The sequence below is a fragment of the Chamaea fasciata genome, unplaced genomic scaffold, assembly GCF_029207755.1.
Source record: "Chamaea fasciata isolate MVZ Bird 193981 ecotype frontalis unplaced genomic scaffold, bChaFas1.0.hap1 SCAF_21, whole genome shotgun sequence".
Taxonomy (NCBI): Eukaryota; Metazoa; Chordata; class Aves; order Passeriformes; family Sylviidae; genus Chamaea; species Chamaea fasciata.
This window is the reverse complement of record NW_027094106.1, coordinates 553,260-569,533: the sequence shown is the minus strand read 5'-3', so window position 1 is coordinate 569,533 and position 16,274 is coordinate 553,260. Positions and strand designations below refer to the sequence as shown.

The window sequence follows — 16,274 nt, the reverse complement described above, 5'->3', positions numbered from 1 at the left end:
GCCTCGCAGTGAGCCACTGGCAGGAGGGGTGCCGAGCCTCCTGTGGTCTCCAGAGAGCATCGGCTGCTGCTGGAGCCGGTGCTGTGCCTTGCGTCCCTCACAGCATGGTGACAGGGGCAATGCCTTTGCCTCCAGCTGGGGATGATGCTAAGTTTTATGAAGGCTGTAAGAGCATGTTACATGTGTGCAGGTTCTTTGGATGTGGGGTGGGAGGGGTCTGGCTGCCCCTGTCTGAGGTCCAGGGAGCACCTCAGGCCAGACTGTTCCTGCAGGTGCTGAGGCTTCAGCCTCTGTCAGTAACACCAGAGGATTTAGCATCATTTTAAGTATTCCTGAGCCAAAAGGATTGGGATCTCCTTTCTTCAGGTTGAAATTGGGATTCTGGCTTGTCATATGTCATTTTAAAATATTACTCAGTGCTTACAGAAAACAGTGTTTCCTGGTAAATGCTAGAACTGGAGTTAGAAAGCAAGCAGTCTTCTGAAGAAAACATTCCCACACCAAATACGTGTGGAATTAGCACCATCCTGGATTCCCAACAGTGAGCATCTGCAGCTGAATGTCCGGGTGCCACTCCTTTGGGCAGCAGTTCAGTGATGTGACAGGGCCTGGGTGAGGGCTGGTGAAAATTGTCACCAAGAGTTCACACCAGAGCACAAGGAGCATTGGAACAATGCTCTGAGACACATGGTGGGATTTGATGTGTCCTGTTCAGGACCAGGAGTGGGACTTGATGATCCTTATCCCTTCCAGCTCAGGATACTCTGATTTTATGAAGATTCTCGTGTTCCAAACTGAGACATACATTCCACTTGTCAAGGATGGCATGTGCGGGTTCCGTGTGACCTCTCAGACCATCCTGAGGCCTCCATGAGTTTTCTGGGGTATCCGTCTGAGCAGGCTGGACATGTCCAGCTGCCCTGGGCTCAGTGCTGGCACCAGTCAGTAGAGCCTGTTGTGAATTATGTGCACTGGGGTGCAGTTGTTGTAGGGTTGTAGGTTGTTCATAGTTGTATCTTCTCCTCCAGAAGATTCAGGCTCTCCCAGATTTCTTTGATGTGAGAGTGAAAAAGAAAGCTCCCAAAACAAAGCAGTCCTTAAGAGGAGGAGGAGGAGGAGGCTGACACTGGACTGTAGGTGGAAACCCTCTGTGTCATGGTGTCTCTGCTCTGGTGCCATGGAGCAGGTAACGGGGACAGCTGATGTGACAGTTTACTGTCACATCAGTTCCCTGTGGCCAAGGTGTGTCTGCTTAGCTTTCCAAACATCATTCAGCTGAAGAGGCAGGGCTTGGACACTTCGGCATTTCATTGTGCTGTGGGCTCTCTGTTACAGCCAGAGGAGCTGCTGGGGTCTGGAGGCAGAACAGGCATTTCCATGCACTGGTATCCCCAAGCTCCTGCGGTGCCAAGAGTGTCCAGCAGCTTCAATTTTTGGCTTTCACAGCATGTGCTGTGAGGCTGTCTGACTGTGTGCTCTCTTTGCAATGCAGGGTGAGGAAGGCCCTCCCAGTTTGGAGTACATCCAGGCCAAGGACTTGTTCCCCCCGAAGGAGCTCATAAAGGAGGAGGAGTCACTGCAGGTAAGGAAGTAAAAACACCCAAACAGCTCTGGGAAATGGCAGGCTGGGCTCTGCAGAGCAGCTCTCCAGCCCAGCACATCCTGGAGGCCATGGGTGGGCCGGTGCTGGGGGCACATTTGAAGCAGCAGGTCCCTGTGCATAGGGGCCAGGCTGGCTGTTCCCAAGGCCCTGTTCCTGCCTACCCAGCCCTGCAGCCTGCATCCAGGGAGATTCCTGGGACAGGGGGAACATGGGGGCTGTGCTCTGGGCAGCCACAGCATGCAGCTGCATTGCCTGCCCTCCCCTCGAACGCCTTGCTCCTGGTGTTTTCCTGCTGCGTGGCAGCTGGAACAAGGAACCTCCATATGATTCCAGCCTCCTGCTGCAGAAAGCCCTGGGAAGAGCCCCAGGAGCTGTTGCTACTGTGCAGCAAGGGCAGCATTCCCTCCTGGGAATTGGTGCTTCCTTTGACATCATCTAGCGCTCATCGTCCTCCTCCTGGGGCTGAAGCCAGGCTCACCTTGTTCTTGCTGCAGTGTTTGAGTTTGTTCTGAGACTGTCACTGCCTTGGCAAACACTGCTGGGGAAAGCAAGGACTGAGAGCTAATGCCTTGAAGGAACAGCCACAGGCTGGGGACTCGCGCAGGGTCAGGGCTGCCAGGCTGTGTCTTTGGGGGCTGAAGCTGCTGGGGTGACTCTGAATTGAGACTTCTTGAGAAGAGCAGGCTCTGCCTTAGTTTACTGCGTGGGGACATAAAGTTCAACACTCCAAAGGGTAATTTGCCTTCAGTACATTGTTAATTTATTGTAAAGCTGAATGTTCAAGGCCAGCTTGGATGGGGCTTGGAACCTAGCCTAAGTGGATGGTGTCTCTGCCCATGGCAGGGCGTGGAACTGGATGAGCTTGGGTTGGGATATCACTCCCAGCCCAAACCATTCCAGGATTCTCTGACTTTAGAGGGATGCCATTAGTTGATAATAGGCTGAATTGGGGCACCTGCTGATTTATTCCAGGATTTCCCTCCATCGGTTCTTGCAGCCTTACCAGCCCCTCTCTGTTCTGTCTCCCTTCTGTTGCTGTGTGAAAGAGCCACATAAGCAGGAGAGACATGTGCCAGATAAAAACAGCTCTGGCAAGCATGCAGAAGTCAACTGCAGAAATAAAGAGAGGATATTCTCTTAGGCAATTAATTAATATTTTTCAAGAGTATTCGGACAGATGCCAGGCTAAAGTGGTTATTTTTGTACAAAGAAACGAGAAGTTCTTAGTACAGTTGTCACTTGAAGTCTGAAATCCAGGAAATTCAGGTTTTTATACCCAAGCCATAGAAACAACTTTGAAATAAAGACAAGGTGGTCTGACTTGTACTAATTACAGTGTAATGAATTGTATTATCAGCTGCCCTGTCTGGCAGGTTTCAGCTCTGTCTGAAATGATAAATTGTCGTGACATTTTTTGCATAATTGGTTACTGACATCACCTGGTGTAGGTGGCATTCAGGCGACAGGAGGAGCCTGATTAGCTAAGGACAAAGGGGCTTGGTGAATTTTAGGCTGTTCTGCCTTCTTTTTCTCTAATATGAGAAAAGTCAGACTTGACTGTCTGCCAGAATCCCGTGTTAAAAATAACTATGGCATGTCCAGACTGATGGGGAAAAACAGACAGTTGATTATGGAGATATTTAAAAAAATGGAATACAGGTAACTTTAATGAAGCTTTCTTGCTTAATCAGGACAAGCTTCCTCAGTCATATAAATAACTATACACAGAGAATCCCTGAGAGCCTTGTTAGCAGAAACTGGGTACAATTTTGGTTCATTTGCTTACCTGGATGGTACTGCTGAGTCGCACAGGGCTGCTGAGGGCCCTCCTTGTTTAAATGGCACAGCAGGATCACACAGGTGACACTGCCCTGGGACAGAGGCTTCTGATCAGTCACAGAATCCCAGAATTACTGAGGTTGGAAAAGACCCCCAAGACCATCAAGTTTCAACCTGTGGCTGATCCCCACGCTGTCACCCAGCCCAGAGCACTGAGTGCCACATCCAGTTGTTCCTCGGATGCCTCCAGGGATGGTGACACCACCACCTTCCTGGGCAGCCTCTTCCAGTGCTTCCCCATGGTGCTGGGCTCTTTCAGGAGCTGTGCAGAGCACTCTCCTCTTCTCTCTGGGCTGTTCTGTGGTCGTGTCCATCTCCACGCCTCTTGTGCCAGGGCTGGTTTCCCCTCTTTGAAGAGCAGGGACTGTCAGTCCCTTTGTCCCCAGGCCACCCCTCGCTGCCAGGTGTGCATGGCACACAGGTGATCCCTCAGGAGGTACTCGCTGGCTCCAGAGGCGTCCTTGGGAGAGCTCAGTGTGTGAGGCTGGGCAGTGGAACCAGTGCTGTCCATGCTGCTCTCAGGGGAACACCTTGCTAAGTATGGTTCCTTGGGAGATGCGCTGCACGGGCAATGGGAAGAGTGACTCTGGGAATTCCAATGCACAGAGTACCTGTGTGACCTGTCCTGGTGCTGTCTCCCTTCCAGGTGCCATTCACTGTGTTGCAGGGTGAGGGGGTGGAGTACCTGGGCCATGCCAACGACGCTGTGATCGCCATCTCCAACTACCGCCTGCATATCAAATTCAAGGATTCTGTGATCAATGTGAGTCTGGCTCTGCCTGCACCATCACCTCTTGCAGGGTTTCAGAGCAGGAGGGCTGGGAATACCCCTGGGGGTTGTGGCACAGGAAGATGCCTCTTGGAGGATGCCAGGCCTGGGTGTGTGGTTGCTGTTTTGCTGCTGTATTTAAGTGTGAGGATGGGGTTTTCCTTTGGATAGTAATTAGGTCTTTCCTTTGCTGTTTTCTTTAAATTCAAGCAATAATTTTGGTGGTTTTAAGGCTGTTGAGGTCTCTTGTAAGGCCAGTTTTAATGAGACTTCTCACCAACACAAAGTCGGGCAGTGGGAGCTTGAGACTTTCTCTCACTGCCTTGACTTGCCAGCTCTTACTGCAGCTGTTGTTTGGCTCAGTTACCTGTGCTTGGCTGGATGAGATTGAGTCAGGAACTGGCCCCAAGTGGGAGATTACCGAGGGAGAGAACAGGAATCAGAATAATAATCATGGAAGAGCTCTGTGCTGACTCATGGAGCTCCATAACCCTGCGAGTGGGACTGTAGTTCACAGAAGCAGCTCGTGACTGGAGGAGCTGTGCTGGAGCATGAGAAGCCTGCAGGCATGGCTGCTGAGGCTGCTCTGGCCTGTGGTGTGCCTCATCATGCCCTACATCTGTCCCTCCCTCATAGGTGCCTTTGAGGATGATGGAAAGTGTGGAGTGTCGGGATATGTTCCAGCTTCACATCATCTGCAAGGACTCCAAAGTGATCAGGTATCTGGTTTGTTGCTGTGGTACAGCTGCTGCTGCTGCTGCAGGCTGGGACCAGCTCTGGTGGCTCGCTCTGTGCTGCCATTGGAATTGAGCTACCTATGGTCAGGGTTCTACGGCTTGGGGCCGTGTTCCTTTTCCTAGCTCAGTCCTGGCTGGGTGAACATCCCCACTGAGGGTGATTTGCCTTTGGGTTTGCAGGTGCCATTTCTCCACCTTCAAGCAGTGCCAGGAGTGGCTGAAGAGGCTGACTCGAGCCATCGCCCGCCCTGCCAAGCCTGAGGATCTCTTTGCATTTGCCTACCACGCCTGGTGCTTGGGGGTGTGTGTGGATGAGGAGGATCAACATGCGCATCTCTGCCGTCCAGGTGAGCTCCTGGCCTGGCTCTTCCTGCTGCTCTGACCAGCAGCACTGCACTGCAGTTGAGCTCTTGTTCATAAACTCTGTCTAGTTTCAAATTTGCCTCGCTGGGTCATGTGTGCCTGGCCTAGAGATCCAGGTGATGGCCAGATGCTGCTGGATAAGAAGTACAGTGAAAGGAATTAGTTACAAACACAACAAAAAAACTTTATGACTCAGCAACACAGAAGCAGCTTTTGCCTTTCTCCTTGTGAGAAAACATCCCATACTTAAGTTCTCTCATCATAGTGATAGAGACCTCAGGCAGTCCTGTCCTGGAGGACAAACAACATCAGTTTTGAGGCAGCCTAATTAATGTGAGCCTATTTGCATCTCTTCTCCAACACCCAAAAATGCTGTGACATTCCCAGGATCAGGTCTTTGGAGAGCTCTGGCTCATCCTCACACAGACGCAAATTAAGTCTTTGAGTCCATGAAGAGAAAACCAGAGTTGTGCTGGTGCCCTCGTGTGGACTGGGAGTTTCCGTTCCCTGGGAACACAAAGTTCACTTGCAATTGCTTTGTCTTGTCGATGATGAAGCTTTTTAGAAACAGAATTAAAATGAGTGAGAAACCTGGCTTCAGACTGAAATGAGCTGATCCTAAAGGAGAACAGCAGTAACCTGAATGGAATGTCCAAAGACAAGCTAGATAGAGGGATGGCATTCAATAGCACAGCTATTCCAAGAGAAGCTGATAGGGGAAATGTAAGCTCTGTCACCTTACCATGCCCCAAACCCCAGCAATAAGAGATATTTGCTGTGTTTCCTTCAGGGAAAGTGTTTAGTATAAATAAACTCACCTGTGCAAGTTGTTGCTGCAGGATATGGCTGAGGTGAAGAGCTTTGCAGTATTTATTTATTAATAAGATTTGACACTGGAGCAACAAAGGCATCCAGAATTTGTGAGGCAAGGCTAAAACATGAGAGAGGAAACCCTAGTCAGCATCTGAAAGCAGCCTGGAGGAAGGAACTGCCTGGGGTGGATGCTCAGTGCTCCTTGCCATAGGGTTCCTGACATCCGCTTTGGAAGCTGTTTGCCAGACAGGCAGAAGTGGATTAAATTAACCCCCACACGCCCCCTTGACATGGAGAGGCTGTTTCTGTGCCCTGAGATGAGATCTGACTTGACAAAACAAGCAGGGGAACCCCTGTGAGGGACAAGTCTTTCTGGCTTCTGAAGCACAGTCCCTGCCGCTATCCAGTTGCCCTGGAGTTTCTCATTGCCAAAAAGATGCTCCCAGGGCTGGAGACCCTCTGCTCTACAGCCAGGCTGAGAGCTGGGAGTGTTCACCTGGAGAAGAGAAGGCTCAATGGAGACCTCAGAGCCCCTTCCAGTGCCTAAAGGAGCTTATAAAAAAGAGGCAGAGACTTCCTACACAGGTGGATAGTGACAGGACATGGGGGAACAGTGTTAAAGTGACAGAGGGCAGGGTAAGATGAGATGTTAAGATGAATTCTTTAATCATGGAATGGAGACGCCCTGGCAAAGGGTGCCCAGAGCAGGTGTGCCTGCCCCTGGATCCCTGGAAGTGTCCAAGGCCAAGTTGGACATGGCTTGGAGCAACCTGGGATAGTGGAAGGTGTCCCTGCCCATGGCAGGAGGTGGAACACAGGATGAGCTTCAGGTCCCTTTTGACGTAAACCTGTCTGTGGTTTTGTGACTGTCTCCAGCCTGTGACAGTTGCTGTGGAGTTGCACAAACACATTCAGATTTCCTCCGTGCTGTCAGTAACTCCCTGTACTCTGGTCCTCAGGGGACCACGTGAGGTTCCGGTTCGAGATGGAGCTGGTGAGGATGGGCTTTGACCTGCAGAACGCCTGGCGCGTCTCTGACATCAACAGCAACTACAAGTGAGTGTTTCGTCACCGGGCTCTCCCCACTCTCCTCTCGCCTTACCTTTCCTTGGGTAATTCCCATGCAGAACAGTGGGTGAGTCAGACTCCATCTAATCCTCCTTCCTGGCCTTGACAGCCCCCAGGCAGATCAGAGTATGGGCCAGATCCCTTTTCTTTCCGCCTTTGACATAGTGGAATTGGAGAGGGAATACAGCCCAAACATCAGAGCTAGCAGGAACTGTAAATGCTGACTCAGATGGTTTATACGTGGTGGTTCTAATTCTTCGAGAAAGACATTTGGGAGTCTGGAGGTCCATCCATTGTGGGTTTGTCTTTCTGTTCAGTCCTTCTCTCTAAAATGCTCAGTTTGACGTAACAGCCACAGTTTTTATATACTCAGGCAGCTGTTCAGCTCTGTGAGGAGCTTGGGTGATCCAGTGGAGAGCTGTCAGGAGGCTCAGGAGTCTGGGAATGAGCAAGGCTCATTCAGTCAGAGCAGGAGAAGCTGAAGAGTGATCTGCCTTCAGCTGCTGGCAGGGCATTCACAAAGGGCAAACTGTCGGTGGCACATGACAGAACAAGAGGTGACAGCCCCAGAGTGCAGCTTGGGAGGTTCACAATGTGGAAGGGAAAAGAGCATTCCCTGGGAATGTGGTGGTGTGCTGGGGACATTCCCAGCAGGGGCGTTCTCCATCCCTGTGGTGTGACATTTCAGGTGAGCCAGTGTTGGAGGTGGTCCCTGTGGGCATTGGGTTGGAGATCTCTAAAGGTTTTCCCACTCTCCCAGTGGAAGAGAGCTTTTGCCACCAATCAGTGTTTCCAGCCTGTCTTCTATTCCTGCAGGAGGACTCTTGGAGAAGGGCAGCTGCATTGTTTGCAGCAGGTGGCATTAAGCCAATGGGATTTCAAACTTTGATGGACATACTCATTTGGCATTCCCTTTAATCCTGTTCTTGAAACCAGTGGTATCCATCAGCCTTTCCTCTCTGTCCCAGCCAGTCCAGGCATCCCCATTACCTATGGATTGGACAGCTCCAGGTCACTGTTTCCTGTGGCAACCATGAGAAACCTCAGACACTGGACTGGGGAATTCCCAGTTTTGGATCTTGCTGCCTGTTGTCTTTTCCTGAAGAATCCAGGCCACAAGCACTACATTTGGGGATTGATTTCCATTTTACCTCTGCCCTACTCGCTACGTCGTTGCTTTGGAACTGTTCACATGACTTTGCTGGCATTTACACAGTTTATTCAAGGATGCCAAATAAAAGTTATTGTCCTGAACTGCTCAGTTTTGGAGTGCACAGCCTGTGGGTCCCTGCCCTAGGTAGAGTCTCTGTATGTCAAGCCTTTTTTCCTGCTGGATCTTGGGGTGTGGTTCCCTCTGACTATTTCAGGAAGTTCAACTTCCATTGACCATCTGTGCTTTGCTTCCTGGCCAGTAATCCACAGTCATTAGCCACCTTCTCTGAAGACAGGTGTTCAATTTCCAACCAAACCAGGGAAGAAAAGACTTAAAACAAACCTCAGCAAGCTGGGTGTAGGCCTGGCTTTGCTTCTCTCCACCTGCCGAGTTCCTCCCTGGGGATCCTCGCAGGTCCCAGCTTCCTGCAGAAATCCTGGGATCTCAGGGGTGGTGTAATTGCCTTGTGCAACTCAAACCAGTTCTCTCTTGCTGCTTTGGGAGTGTAGCTTTAACTCCTGCCTTGGCTTTTGATCATAACCACTTGCCTCTGTTCACAGGGATCAGGTTACTTTTTAACTGTTTATAGTCCTTTTATCTTTTATTTTCCTGCATTGGCAAAACAGTGTTGTTAAAGACAGGATACTCCAAGGTAATGGCTTTGTTCCGTGTCTTTCAAGTCTGTTCCGAGATGTCCTTATCTGGGAACTATTATCTCCTTCCTGGCGACAGCCATCGTAAACTGAGAGCAATGCAAGCTTATAATAACCACTCCTTCAGTCTTGATAAAAGTATACAGTGATAATAAAATTATTACACAGTCTCTCCCTGGCTCTCACATCTTCAGGGATCTTATACCCAGGGAAATGGGATCACTCCACCATTGCCCATCCAGTCCACACAGGCTCTTCAAGGTAGTTGTTTCATATCAGCCTTAGTACTGGTGCATTTGGTACACATGTAGTTCCTTCAAAAAAAAGGAAAAAAAAACCCAACGCTTTTCATCCAATGTTGATGCTCATTTTCAGGTTTTATCTTTTTACTGTTGTGGTTTTATTTAACTTTGAGTTTATGAGGAAAAAGTTGCCTGGAGTTCTGTTACTGGTTTAGCCAGATGGTATTTCCTACTGGTTTCTGAGAGTGCTCTTAATTCAAATTCTGTCTTTTTTACACTTCACTATAAATGTTAATACTATCCATACCTTTGGAAAGTAATTATTACTGTCCCTGCTTGGATTTGCCACAGGAACATGTGGGCAATAAGTCTGTGAGGACTGTTAGTGGTCCATGTGTTTGCCTTCTGTGAAGCAAGAGCTTGGACAAGGCTCTCAGGGACAAGATGGGATTGTTGGGGTGTCCTGTGCAGGGCCAGGAGCTGGACTCGATCCTCGTGGATCCCTTCCAAATCAGGGTATTTCACGATTTCTCTCCTTCATTGTTATCTCTGTGGCAAGAAGGTTCTCCATTGATCCTTGTTCTCAGGTGCTGATTCCTGTGTCTGTGTTGTTCCAGCCACCCTCCCCTGCCATCAAACCTCACAGTTCAAGGCTGTTTCCCTTGGTGGTCTGGCTCAGCCTGGTCCCCGGGGCTTTCCGGGCCATCCCACTGCAGGTGGTTCCCTTTCAGATTCCCGTTGTGGTGAAAAATGGTCGTTGAGGTTCTGAAGTACTTCTTATCTTCCTAAGAGCGGCTGTTTCCTAAGAGGAACATCCTTCAGCTCTGTGGGGACACGCCTGTTAAAAAACACGGGCACACAAAAAATCTCAGAAAACCTCTTCTGAAAATCCTAATCCTCCCTATCTGCTCATTCACTGATGTTTCAGGTAGGTCTCACACATGAGGGGTGACCTCTCTCCTAACAGCCCTGTTGACTCAAAACCCAAGTGCACTGAACTTACCCTTTTTGTTGTTGTTTATGTTGTGGGAGCCTTTTCTCCTCTAAAAACATTATTGAATCTACTGAGCGGTGAATGCTGTAACAAAGGGATTTTTCAGTTATTCTACTTTGGAGCAGCTTAGGTCCAAAGGAAAAGTCAGAGACTTTTGTATAATTTTGCTGGTAGCACCGAGAAACACCTGGGCGTGTCTGAAAATGTCACCTTTGGGTCAGATGCTTGTGTGTTCTGTGTGGAACAGCACAAATCTCCCATGGGAATTTCTGCCCTCTCAGCCTTTCTGCTTCTCTTCAGCCTCTGTGGATGTCACTTCTGTCACTCGAGAGGTTGGTGGTATTGCCTCAGTGCTGTGCTGTTTCTCTTTAGGCTTGGGATTTGATCCATGCACATTCTGGTGGATGCTGGTCACTCTAAGCATCAAACCTTTACCCTCACCTTCCCCTGGAAGTTGCCCACACTTTGTTCATAAGCTCAGCCTATTTCAGCCTTCCTACAAAGCTTGTACTCTGAAATTTAGGGTGCCACAGATATTCTTCCTTGTATCAGTTTATAAGATGCAGTTAAGCCAACAGAGTTACTTATCCTGGAATTTCACTTCCTGTACTGTATTCCTCTGGAATTCTAGCCTAGAAAGACATGTCTCTCTGTCTTGACCTTATTGCCTGTTTCGATGCACCCTGCTTGAATTTGGCTTCACTTCTTAAAGATGTCCTGTTTCCTACCTGAATTTTATTGATTTCTGTCTTACTGTTTTCCTAAGGCTACAGTTTTAGTGATTTAACTCTTGGAAGATACACTCCTGACCCTCTCCTGGACTACCTCTCCCCAGTCTGTACTTTTAAGATATCACCCATGTTTCATCTGAGGTGCCAGGGAACTGTTTGCACTTAAGTGAAGCCCATTCGTGTATAGACTCAACTACTGCAGAAGTTCCTCCAGACCTGAACAGGTGCTAACTCTCTCCCACATTCCTGCATCCTCAGTCACACTTCACTGCTTCTCTAATTTCCTGACCACCTTTACTTATGGAATCTGAGGCATTTCAGAGATGTCCAAGCCCAGACATCCTACCACAGGCAGCCTGGTCTTTACCTTCTTAACTGACAGCTTTAATTTTGCTTCCTGAATTCCTCATCCTCAGCCAGTTGTTTTTATCCTTTAGCCACCCTTGCCTTCTGCCTGGGGCTCTCAGAGGAGCTGTGTAGACACTGCAGTGCCATTTTCCCACGTGGCAGGCAGTTCTTCACTAGCACCATAAACTACTACTGGATTGTGCCTGTTGCCATCAGCTGGAATAGCCTGGGCTCAGGAACACCAGACCACCCTCTGGAGCTTACTGGCTGGATCCATTCACCCCCTCACTTTGCTCCCCATCTGCCCTGAAACATTTCTGCTAAATGTGGGATAGCCTTGAGCCAGAGCTGCTCTTTGATGTTCCCTGCCATCTACCCATGTGTGCCTGCCTGGGCTGTAGGGGCTCAGCTGGTCCAGCTCCCAGGCACTGATGTGTCTGAGCCTGTCACGGCTGCAGCTGGTCTGTAGCTACAAAGATAAATTTGGCCATAACAGACCCCCAAATTCAACCAGCCTAGAAGTAAACAAGTCGCTGGGTGAGCAATGATAGGATGGATTCGAACTCAAACAGGGACCCCAGCCAATCCCATTCAATCCTGAATGCAGACATATCACTGGCCAGGGAGCTGAGTGGTGCTGAGACCCTGACTAATCAGTTGTCTAAGCCCAGGAATTTTGAACCCCCTGTAAAAGGAGGCAGCCGTAATAAATCTCTGCTGTTTGTCTCATGACCATTGGTGTGTCCATTTGTGAATCTGTCTCCAGCCTACAACCTGTAATGTAGTAAGTGGTGACCCTGACGTGAGGACACAGCCATTTTCCATGAGCAGAGCGGGGGAGACAGAGGACAGCGCGTGCAGAGCCTGTCCACAGTGAAAAAGCTGCCAAAAAAGGCGAGAGGAGCATTTTTACAGCGAAAAAAGCTGGAAAAATACAATGAGTAGAGCTGTCTGTGGTAAAAAACCACTCAAATCCAGATTCCTTTTGTAAATACCCCTAAAACAGAAGAATGGTGCCAAGAAAATGGGAGGATGGTTTTCACTGGAAGAAAAGCCAGTCTTTAAGCTATGGACCCTCTTTTTACTTCAGCGGAGGGTAAACTATGAGCAACAGGCTCTGAAAGCCGCAATGGATATTCTAAAAGACAGGAGGCTTGTTTCAGACTAGCTGGGGTGGTTGGAAGCCGGGTGGGACGCAGGAACAGCAGTGGAGATGCTGCGGGCCAAGGACAGGAAAGCGGCGGGGGAGCAAATGCCATCCGCGCGCACGAGCAGAGAAGACAAGCGAGAAACCGAGGGGGGAGCGGCCCTTGTTCACCGGAGCTCCCCCGCCGCCGCTGGCATCCGCAACGTCTGCATCACGTCCAAGTTTGCCCGTGCCGCGACTGCCTGAGCTGCCGCCGCTGGGTGCATCCTCAGAATGCCCGGGGCCACCGTGCCCCAGCTGCAAGAACCATTGCTTTGCTACACGCCCCCAGTCCCCATGGACGCGCCTGGCATACCCACTGACAGCCTCGGAGTGCAGGCGGGAGCTGGAAGTCAAGAGGCGCACGATGCCAGAAATGCCAGTGCAGAACTGTGCGCGCCAAAACCCGGAAGCACCACTGAAAAGTTGCATCGGAACAGTGGAGCACTGTATCGTAACAAAGCCAAGGCTCGAGAAGCATGAAAGACACCGTGGCAGCCAGCACCCAAGGAGCTGGAAACCCCTGCCGGCCGCGAGCAGCCACAGGGAGCTGCGGAGCGGAGTCACCCAACGCCAGAAGTCATCCCAGGGCAGGTGCCCAATTACATCCCATAGCAACCACCACCTGCCGCCGGAGCCTGACACAACCTCTGAACCAACCACAGCCATGCCAAAACCCACTATCCCGGGGGGGGTCTCAAGCAGCCCCACCCCGAACTCCCGGGACCAGGGAGTCCTCCAGTGTCTGCCACAGGTCCCGGTCCTGCTTCCTACAGCGGCAGGGCGTGGGGTGTGGGGCATGGCAGTGCAACCGAGTGAGCACAGCCATGTTAAAGAGATGCTGAGAGGCAGCAGGCGGGGCTGTCCTGGCCGCTGCAGCCCACCACAGCCTGCCACAGCCCACTCGCCCCTGGTGATACAAGTGCCCAGCGTGCAGAGCAAGCCCAAAGGGACTACCCACAGAACTGAGACACATTAAAAAAGCTCTTTTGGTAAGGTTTTCAAAAATAGAACAGGACGAATGATTGCTATAAAGGCAAGCACCCATTCTAATGTTGGTTTCTATGTACCTTCGACAGCTGTAGTCCTCATGCTATGATGAACAATACTGGGCTCTTTTCTTTTCAAATGTCCAATGATGTTTCAGTATAATACTGTGTAATATTTAAGGATTTTAGTTTAATTTAATAATTTTCTTCTGTATATAACTCACAGTAATTTTCCAGGCTGTTTTTACCCTCCAGAGAAAAAGAAGCATCAAGATATTTATTTTCCTCTTCCAAAAATCTTGCCATTGCAGTTATGTGATTTCAAAATCTAAATTAAATTTTGTTCTCAGTCGTTTAAAATTGTGCAAACATTTTATTCAGGGATGAGAACTATGGACTATTTTTTGTTTATCTGGCAATTACAAATCTATAGCAAATCAGCCAGATTTACAATGTAAAGCTCTAAAGCTTAAAAGATTATTGAGACAACCCCAAAAAGAAACCTATTAAATATGTTTATAAAGAGAAAGCCTTATTATAAAGCATACTAAGCTTAGAATGTTTTTCCCTAGCTCTTCACAGTAAACTCTTTCTGAAATGAACTTATAAGTTATACAATATTCATAGTAATACTTATCTAGACTTCATCACCTTACTCTGTTGATGCTTACAAATGCAAATACAGATGATAAAACCCAATCTCTCTCTAACTGAACACACTTCATAATAACTCGAGAAAATAGCAATGTAACACTTATTAGAATTCTAAGACACGGTTTGTTTTAAAGGTCCTAAAGAGAACATTCCTAGTTCGTGAAAGCAAACATGGAAGTACTTATTTGGTGTAGCAGAGAAGTGTTTCATTAGCAAATTTCTGTTGCAGAGTTTTCTAACTGAGGATTTGCCATCTGTCATTTCTATTCACAATGTCTATAAAATCATTTTCAAGCTGAAAATAATTTTCAACTACCTTTTGTATTTTACTCATGCCAATTCTTGCTGAAGTCAATAACAGGTTTCTGAATATAGCAGGTCTGTCACTGCTATCACTAAAATACTCATTTACATATTTTCTTATTTTTGAACCAAAATTTAAACATGGCTTTTAATATTCAATTTTTGCAACTAAATATACAGATGCAATAATCACAGAACTGAGGTCATTTGAAATTACAGAAAAGTTAAAAACTATATATGAGAAAGTATTAACAAGAACTTCTAATTAACAAAAATAATTTGTAGTACAGGAAACATATTAATTAAAGATGCATAATCATCCCAAAAACATTTAAATTAATTAGAATTGTTGATTAGCCCATGTAGACTGTAAATTAACACCTTTCCTTTTTATTTTCACTGATTAATTCTGACTCAATTTCAAGACTCTTAACAAAAGGAAAAGGTTCATTATTTACACTGCTGCCGTTAAGCAATGATGTTACGTATACTGATGATAGTACAATAGCTGTATAAGTAAGTAACTTAATTCCCTCCAATGTCAAGAATTGAATATGTTAAGGATATTACTAACACAAAGATGTGTCATTTTTTATCATATACCAGGATATGACCTGTAAAACCTAACTGGAACAAAGAAATGTTTCCTGTGGTAGTTTTGAATTGGTTCATTTGTAACAAAAGGGTAAATAGTACTTTGAAAAGAGTTGTATATATATATGTATATAGTTATAGTTATGTACAAGTTATTTATAATATCATTGGTTATTTAGCTAAGAATAGATGACAAAGCCAGCTGTTATGTGAGTCATTACTGAAAGACTTCTTTTAAAGATATGATAAGGAAGCCCTCCCAGTCTAAGTCTTAGCTCTGGCCAAGCTATGGCCTTGACTGGCAGGAAAAGTGTACCATCGAACCTAGGTGTTTCTGTGCTAAAATTGAAAGCAAGTTGCTTTGACTAGCAGATTTGGCTTTGCAGAAGCTGAACCTCTTTCCTTTGAGGTAAACATGGAAGCCTCATCTGGAAAAGGCCTTCCAAGTCCTCAGTGTGAAAAGAAGGCTCCTTAGCAGACCCTTCGTGATAGCAAAGCATATAGGCAGTTGTAAGTTTCACTTAGTTCATTTCATTCAAAAGTGCATGTTTTGTTAGGACTGAATGATGCTCCTGTTAAGTTGTTTAAACAAAGAAAAGGGGAGAGTGTGGGGTGGATGTATACCCCCCTCAAAAGTCTTGAGAGTTCTCATGTTTTTCAGTCAATTCACAGCATAACCTAGCAAGCCGACAACTTTTCGGAAGCAGAAGATTGTCAATAGTAAGACAATCTACCCATCACCCTACTTGAACCCCAAGACTCAAATATTTTGGAGACATCAGTGGCAGAAGGATGTGTGTGTTCAATTGAAATGGTTTTGAGTTGAATTGTTTACTGTTCATAGTGTTAAGTTTTAAAGTTATAACTTCTAAGTAATGAGCCTGCAGCGTGCCATCTTGAAAACTTGTATTGCTGGTATTTCCGTTGGACAGCTCCTAGATGTGAATGTTGCAATTCCAAGGATACATGAGATACATCACAGGCTGGGGTAGACTAGCCTTGTTGAGTTGGGTGGAGGCTCCTATTCAAACTAAGTTTATTATCTGTGTCATCATGTTGTCTTTGTCGTCCGGTCTGCAGGGCACCTGGTGACGAGAAAGAACACTTTGCATTTTTTAATAAAACAGAAAGGGAGAATTGTCACGACTGTAGCTAGTCTGTAGCTACAAAGATAAATTTGGGCATAACAGATCCCCAAATTCGACCAGCCTAGAAGTAAACAAGTCACTGGATGA

General features: G+C 47.5%; 1 protein-coding gene across 2 annotated transcripts in view; it reads left to right on the top strand.

Moving 5' to 3' along the window:
- The window catches only part of MTMR4 (myotubularin related protein 4), a 62,165-nt gene that overhangs the window by 29,670 nt on the left and 16,221 nt on the right, over nt 1-16,274 (top strand). Inside the window, exons 3-7 of one of the 2 annotated variants that reach the window (XM_066202209.1) lie at nt 1,493-1,582; nt 4,110-4,205; nt 4,848-4,930; nt 5,129-5,295; nt 7,084-7,180. In XM_066202209.1, coding sequence (XP_066058306.1) covers nt 1,493-1,582; nt 4,110-4,205; nt 4,848-4,930; nt 5,129-5,295; nt 7,084-7,180 — 533 coding nt within the window. Of the gene's footprint in view, nt 1-1,492; nt 1,583-4,088; nt 4,206-4,847; nt 4,931-5,128; nt 5,296-7,083; nt 7,181-16,274 lie in introns of both variants that reach the window. The other variant, XM_066202208.1, reaches the window with a different exon arrangement.